The following is a 7,617-nucleotide window of genomic DNA, read 5'->3' as shown; positions in this document are numbered from 1 at the left end:
TAAATATCTAATGATAACACGTTTTTCTCTTCACTCGGCAAAGATTCATTTTTTTGCTATACTCTCAACAGAGTTTGCATATATTACGGAAACTGCTGAAAATGAAACAATCCAAGTAAATTTCGTTTTTTTGCATTAGTATATTCGAAATTTATCTTGTTTATTATCATCAAAATAAAAAAGGCAGGCAACACTTGTCGAGCGGTGAGAGACGTGAGCAATGACGCCCTTCTTAATCACACACACATATATATAACATACTCCACTCAATACCACTCCCCCTGATTTTGAATTAGCAGAATCTTGAAATTTTATTGTTTTGTTATGTGAAACCAACATTCATTCATATATATAAATATATAAATATTCCTCCCTTCTCGGGAGGAGTTGCTATACACCTCCGAAGCCGCTGGGATCTGTCTGGTTAGTCTCTGCATCCCATTATCTCTGCCTCTTTATTCATCTTTTTTTATTCCCTTTCTTCTGTTTTTTGATATACTATAATACTAATATTTAATGCTATACACACATTCATCACTTGTTTGTTACAGATTCCTTTGTCAGCGGCTGCCCTTTCCCTTTTTAAGCATATGCGTTGAAACATGGAAACGGTCATGATTCACACATTTATGATGTATATGTACTATTAATTAATATGCATGTCTTCATTTGAGACTGTTCATTGACAAGCATTGGATGATTTACACTTCTTTAAGGTCTTTGTTTATTTACTTTCCCCTCTCCTTTGTTCATTTGTGTTTGTTGTGAGCATTAAATCTCTCTCCCTTGCTTTAATTAATGATACAGCTGTATGTTTGTAAGGAGATCCTCACTCAATTCATCTTTTCTTGCCTTGTCTGAGATTGTAATAGTTGATGTTTAGTGTATAGTGTTAACCTTAGTTGGTGATCAAGTGAAAATTAGCAATTTTGCTGATGTGCATTAGCCATTTGGTGTGAATAGGAAGGGGGAGAGATGGGGAGTCTGTGGAGAGTGTTTTGTGGCGAAAACGACTGTGCAGGCAGAGGAGGAGACCAAACCGGAGTATCTTGTAGTGCAGATTTGAGTTTTGTGACACAACCTTCTTCCTGCAGCAACCATGTCTTGATAATCTGTTTTGATGTTTTGCTCCTGGTGATGTTCTGCTTCACCGTGTTTTTCAAGAGACCGATCAAATCCTCGCGTGTGGCTGCATCTTTTCGGTCAAATTTGCAGCTAGCATCAGCAGTTTATAATGGTTTTCTAGGATTGGCCTATCTGTGTTTTGGAGTCTGGATTTTGGAAGAGAAGTTGCGAAAATCGGATTCTGTTTTACCCCTGCATTGGTGGGTGCTATACTTGTTCCATGGATTAGTATGGCTGCTGCTGGGGTTAGCCATTAGCCTCAGGGGGCATCGTTTTTCAAGAACTCCGTTGAGGCTGTTATCCGGTCTTGCTTTCCTCTTCGCTGCAATCACATGTGGAATATCGGTTTTCACTGCCATTCTTCGTAAAGAGATGTCAGTTAAGATCATTTTAGACATTTTATCATTTGTTGGATCGAGTATGTTGATCTTGTGCGTGTACAAAGGTTACCGCTATCAAGAGGATGATGATGATGGCGAGAATGGTGTTAGTGATCCGTTGCTCGGTGTTGTTGCCAATGGCAGCGGTAAAACATCATCTCGTGGAGACGTGACGCCCTTTGCAGAAGCTAGTTTCTTGAACAAGCTTACCTTTTGGTGGCTGAATCCATTGATGAAGAGAGGGAAGGAGAAGACGCTCGAGGATGAAGATATGCCCAAGCTTCGTGAGGATGACCGGGCAGAGTCGTGCTACTTGCTTTTTTCGGAGATATACAACAAGCAGAAAGAGTCTAGTCGCTCCGCCCCTCCCTCCATCTTGAAGATCATTCTGCTGTGCCATTGGAAAGAGATCATTGTGTCGGGGCTGTATGCGTGCTTGAAGGTGGTCGCGCTCTCTCTTGGTCCCGTGCTCCTCAAAGCCTTCATCAACGTTGCAGAAGGCAATGCTAAATCCGAGTACGAGAAATACGTGCTGGTTGCAGCACTTTTCTTAACTAAGACGACTGAAACTTTAGCGCAACGACAGTGGTACTTTAAATCCAGGCTAGTCGGTCTTAAGCTGAGATCGTTACTCACTGCAGCTGTCTATCAGAAACAATTAAAACTATCCAACGCTGCTCGGCTGACTCATTCCAGCGGTGAGATAATGAGCTATGTTACGGTTGATGCTTACAGAATTGGAGAGTTCCCTTTCTGGTTCCATCAGATATGGACCACGTCTCTCCAGCTCTGCCTCGCAGTCATCATCCTCTTCGATGCTGTTGGACTAGCAACATTCGCGTCTATAGTTGTCATCCTTCTATCTGTTCTGTGCAACATGCCTCTTGCAAAATTGCAGCATAAGTTCCAGTCGAGGATGATGGTGGCGCAGGACGGGAGGTTGAAGGCCATGAGCGAGGCTCTAGTGAATATGAAGGTGCTGAAGTTATACGCGTGGGAGACTCATTTCAGGCACGTCGTAGAGAATCTGAGAAAGATCGAAGAAAAATGCCTGACAGCTGTTCAGCTGCGTAAAGCATACAATTCCTACCTTTTCTGGTCTTCTCCTGTTTTAGTCTCTGCAGCTACCTTTGGTGCATGCTATGTCCTTGGCGTCCCGTTGTCTTCTAGCAATGTCTTCACTTTTGTGGCAACGCTGCGCCTCGTTCAGGATCCCATCAGAACGATCCCTGATGTTCTTGCGGTGTTCATCCAAGCTAACGTCGCATTTGCCAGGCTAGTGAAGTTTCTCGAGGCACCTGAGCTGGAAGCTGCGAATGTCCGGGCTAAGTCTCGAGCTAATGGTGAGGTTTCCAGTGTTTGTTTCAAGTCGGCTGATCTGTCGTGGGATGAGGATCCTTTGAAGCCAACGCTTCGTAACATCAACTTGGAAGTTAAACAAGGTGAAAAGATTGCTATATGTGGAGAAGTGGGCTCCGGCAAGTCCACCCTTCTCGCTGCAGTTCTTCGCGAGGTTCCAATAACCCGAGGAACGGTAAGTTACTAGACACGAATGCTTGTTTTCGGCTTGACTAATTCTGTTTTAACACACATTGCTCTCATGTTTTCAGGTTCAAGTACAAGGATCCATTGCCTATGTCTCACAATCAGCATGGATACAGACGGGGAGTATCCGAGAGAACATTCTTTTCGGGTCAGCCATGGACAGCAAGAGATATCAAGATACGTTGGAGAGATGTTCGCTCGTGAAGGATCTTGAGCTGCTGCCTTATGGTGATCTCACTGAGATAGGGGAGAGAGGTATTAACCTCAGTGGTGGGCAGAAACAGCGGATCCAGCTTGCTCGTGCTCTCTACAAGAATGCCGATGTTTATCTCCTGGACGACCCCTTCAGCGCTGTTGATGCACACACTGCCACGAGCCTGTTTAACGTGAGTGTATCTACTTATTTCATGTTGTAACTTTCGCGACTGTTAAGTAATAAGTAGTAACACGCTGATTTCGAATGGACAGGAATACATCGTGGGCGCCCTCTCGGGGAAGACAGTTTTACTCGTGACTCATCAAGTCGATTTTCTTCCAGCATTTGATTCTGTTTTGGTGAGTTTTGGCAAAGAGATTCATTTTGGGCAGAGATTTTGAGAGTTCGGTTTTCATGAAGTTTTCACTTTCTTTGACAGTTGATGTCGGATGGGGAGATTTTGTGTGCTGCTCCGTATTCTCAGCTGCTGGAATCGAGCAAAGAGTTTCAGGATCTTATCCATGCTCACAGAGAAACTGCAGGTTCTGAAGGGCTCTCCGAGCTGACTGAGAGGCGAACGAGTGATGCTTCCTCAAGAGAGATTCGTAGGAGTTACACTGAGCAGAAGGCGCCAGCGGCTGGGGTTGATCAGTTGATAAAGAAAGAAGAGAGGGAGGTCGGAGATACTGGATTCAAGCCGTATCTCCTGTATCTAAAGCAGAACAAGGGATTCTTGACGTTTGGCGTGGCTGCTCTCTGTCATTTATCGTTTGTCGTTGGTCAAATACTGCAAAACTCATGGATGGCAGCAAATGTTGATGATCCAAATTTTGACAGCTTGAGATTGATCCTCGTATACTTGCTGATCGGATTCGTCTCAACAGTGATTCTCCTTGGTAGAACTCTAGCTACCGTTGTCATGGGTCTGCAGTCGTCACAAGCATTGTTTTCACAACTGCTGATATCTTTGTTCCGTGCACCAATGGCGTTTTATGACTCTACGCCTTTGGGACGAATACTGAGCCGGGTAAATTTCAAAGCTGAATCTCAATCTTTTCACATGATATCTGTTAAACTAAATATGTGTACATGATTGTTTTGGCACAGGTCTCTGCTGATATGAGTATAGTTGATCTTGATCTCCCCTTCAACTTCATATTCACGGTTGGATCGACTACGAATTGTTATGCTAACCTTGCTGTTTTAGCCATTATAACATGGCAAGTTTTGTTTGTTTCCATACCAATGATCATTCTTGCTATTCGACTACAGGTATCTGTTCCGTTTTATTCGCCATGAATACTGATTTTATAGGTGTTGCCAACGTTTACACGATTAGTCTGATACGGATTTCTATATCTACAGAGCTACTACTACTGCTCGGCTAAAGAGCTGATGAGGATCAACGGGACGACAAAATCTCTTGTAGCTAACCATCTTGCTGAATCTGTAGCTGGGGTCACCACTATACGAGCTTTCAACGAGGAAGACCGGTTCTTTGCAAAGAATCTTGAACTGATCGACACAAATGGCAGTCCTTACTTCAACTACTTTTCCGCGAACGAGTGGCTGATTCAGAGGCTGGAAATCCTTAGTGCAACAGTTCTCTCCTTTGCAGGGCTTTGTATGGTTTTACTACCTACCGGAACTTTCAGCTCCGGTGTGTGATAGTACTAATACATCGTGGTTTTCGTTTCATCTTTCGTTTCTTTTTCTTACATGACCTTCATTTGTCGTTGCAGGATTCATTGGAATGGCTTTGTCATATGGTCTCTCACTAAATATGTCCCTCGTGTTCTCCATTAACAACCAGTGTATGTTGTCGAACTACATCATTTCTGTGGAGCGGCTCGACCAGTATATGCACATACCTAGTGAGGCACAGGAGGTGGTAGAAGAGAGCCGACCCCCGACCAATTGGCCGAGTGAGGGTAGAGTAGAGATTCATGACCTAAAGGTAACCTTTCCTTTTCCTCTTCCTCAGCTCTGAGCTCTCAGTGTGATTCTAAACCGCGTTTTGATTAAACAGATCAGATATAGAGCAGATGCACCACTTGTTTTACGCGGGATCAGCTGCACGTTCGAGGGAGGAGATAAGATTGGCATCGTTGGTAGAACTGGCAGTGGGAAAACTACTCTCATCAGCGCCCTCTTCCGTCTGGTGGAGCCAGCGGGAGGGAGGATCGTGGTGGATGGAATTGATATCTCGACAATCGGCCTTCACGACTTGAGGTCTCACTTTGGGATCATACCTCAAGACCCTACTCTCTTCACTGGCACTGTTAGATACAATTTGGATCCATTAGGCCAGCATAGTGACATGGAAATATGGGAGGTAAATATTTCAAGAAATTAGTCTTTTATTATCTATGAACATTTGAGTGTAGTGTTATTAATGAGTGGTTGAAACTAAAGGTTTTAGGGAAGTGTCAGCTCAAAGAGGTTGTTCAAGAAAAAGAAGAGGGGCTAAATGCACCTGGTAATTGATTCTTCAATAACATTTCTTGAATATATATGAATGGATTGAGTTGTAGTTGATAAAAAAAAATGTGATCACAGTTGTGGAAGATGGATCGAATTGGAGTATGGGGCAGCGTCAGCTGTTCTGTTTGGGACGCGCGCTGTTGAGACGGAGCAAGGTTCTGGTACTAGACGAAGCAACTGCTTCGATTGACAATGCAACCGACACAATCTTGCAGAAGACTATAAGGACTGAGTTTGCAGATTGCACGGTGATCACCGTGGCTCACAGAATCCCCACGGTGATGGACTCAACGATGGTTCTCGCCATCAGCGATGGTGAGTGTCTCGTGTCTAAGACATAGTGTGTGACATGGATCTGTAAATGACTGATTTTTTTGATTTGATAAACAGGGAAATTGGTGGAGTATGATGAACCAATGAAGCTGATGAAGAGAGAAGGTTCATTGTTTGGTCAGCTAGTGAAGGAGTATTGGTCACATAATAATCAGGCTGTACAATCACAGTAAATCCAACTGCACAAGTTGAGATGATTAATTTGATCCATGATTGTGAAACAACTCTAGTCCTGACATGTTATCAAGTAGTAGAATATGAATCTGGGGGCTCAATATTCATTATTCTCAAATGCAACATATTTGTAAAACATGAATATGTCCATAACCTTGATGGCTAGAATGATTGCACCATGTTTTGATGTAGCCATGGTTCAATGTTTGAATAGTTAATCAAAGTGCTTGTTGGACCGATCACAAAAAGCTCGAGCAAACAATTTCTAAGATACATTGCATGGATTTATTTATAAACTTTGAGGTTAAGAATGGTGCATTGGAGAAGATCTGCATGCAATATGGTAAAAATTTGAAGAAAATATGAGTTGTTTTGAAGTTCGGGTAGCTCATTGCTCGTTGTGTCGTAAGGACTCATTTTACGTTATTGCCTATGGTTCTTCGAGAGTCTACCTCAAAGAAGAAGATTATTTTTCCAGTTTCTATCTTATATTGTGCAACGTTCCTGGAGTGTTTTGTCGTCAATTATAAAGACTGGTGGATGTGAGATGTTTGAAAATTTGAAGGCAGAAACTGTGGGCATTTTTATCTGTTTTTCTATGCCATATGGCTCCTAGAGTCCCGGACTATGCCCAAGTACCACCGAAGAACAATCGCCAAGATCCAAGGTACTCGGCTCTCGGGACACGTTGCCGAAGATCTTAGTATTCTTGATAGATTTTAGCATTAAACTATACTTGGTGTTATGTTTCATATATAAAATAATACTAAGATATTATATGACTAGTATTTCAATTTGTATAGAGGATTTGGTGTTCCGGCTAACCCCCTCCGTAAATATGTCTCACATTCCACTAACTCATTTCACTCACATTTATAAAACCGAGATAAAAAAGTGGACCTCATATTCTACTAACTTATCTAACTCACTATTCTTTACATTTATTAAAACTCTTACCCACACTAAACGTGACTTCTATTGTGCGACAGAGAGAGTAATAAACTTTCGGACAGAAAAAAGGCCAAAGTTAAAGTTTATTTCGAGATGTCAAAATTCCCTTTTCATCAACTGAATTATCTTTTTCTAGCTCAATAATAGTTAAATTTTGCATTTGCAAATTATTGAATTTAATGTCCAATTTCAAATCATGTAATATGCTTGATTTCGGGATATAGTATTTCATTATATGGTGGATATGGTGAATATTTTATTTTAATGGTTCATAATAATTTCCAATTCAAAATCACGTAGTATGGTCAATTTCGGAATATCTCATTATTTATGGTGGGTTTAAGTGACTATTTAAATCACAAAATATGGTCGATTTTGTTGGAATATCTCATTATTTATGGTGGATATTATCACTCTTAACACAAATCT

General features: G+C 41.8%; 1 protein-coding gene across 2 annotated transcripts; it reads left to right on the top strand.

Annotated features, from left to right (window-relative positions):
* Window positions 1–267: 267 nt before the first annotated feature.
* On the top strand, window positions 268–6,428 carry ABCC10 (multidrug resistance-associated protein 14). 2 transcript variants are annotated; one of them, XM_048118374.2, is made up of 13 exons: window positions 271–423; window positions 552–716; window positions 964–3,039; window positions 3,116–3,436; window positions 3,519–3,605; window positions 3,686–4,273; window positions 4,354–4,518; window positions 4,612–4,906; window positions 4,989–5,203; window positions 5,276–5,581; window positions 5,662–5,725; window positions 5,806–6,045; window positions 6,121–6,428. In XM_048118374.2, the coding sequence occupies exons 3-13, from the start codon at window positions 976–978 to the stop codon at window positions 6,234–6,236; spliced, it is 4,461 nt and encodes a 1,486-aa protein (XP_047974331.2). In that variant the 5' UTR covers window positions 271–423; window positions 552–716; window positions 964–975; the 3' UTR covers window positions 6,237–6,428. The 2 variants fall into 2 exon arrangements, with proteins under 2 accessions (XP_047974329.2, XP_047974331.2); XM_048118372.2 differs by lacking the exon at window positions 552–716 and having other exon boundaries at window positions 268–423.
* The last annotated feature ends 1,189 nt before the right edge of the window (window positions 6,429–7,617 follow it).

The sequence above is a fragment of the Salvia hispanica genome, chromosome 3 (assembly GCF_029641045.1).
Source record: "Salvia hispanica isolate PSC_SH4W2 chromosome 3, Shi_PSC_v1, whole genome shotgun sequence".
In the NCBI taxonomy this organism is placed as follows: domain Eukaryota; kingdom Viridiplantae; phylum Streptophyta; class Magnoliopsida; order Lamiales; family Lamiaceae; genus Salvia; species Salvia hispanica.
This window is presented reverse-complemented; position numbering and strand designations above follow the sequence as displayed.

Bases quoted from the DNA above. Each gene is read 5' to 3' on its own strand.
- ABCC10 (XM_048118372.2), top strand. From the start codon at position 976: ATGGGGAGTCTGTGGAGAGTGTTTTGTGGCGAAAACGACTGTGCAGGC. The intron at 3,437-3,518 runs GTGAGTGTATCT...TCGAATGGACAG, and splicing joins CTGCCACGAGCCTGTTTAAC to GAATACATCGTGGGCGCCCT. The intron at 4,274-4,353 runs GTAAATTTCAAA...GTTTTGGCACAG, and splicing joins TGGGACGAATACTGAGCCGG to GTCTCTGCTGATATGAGTAT.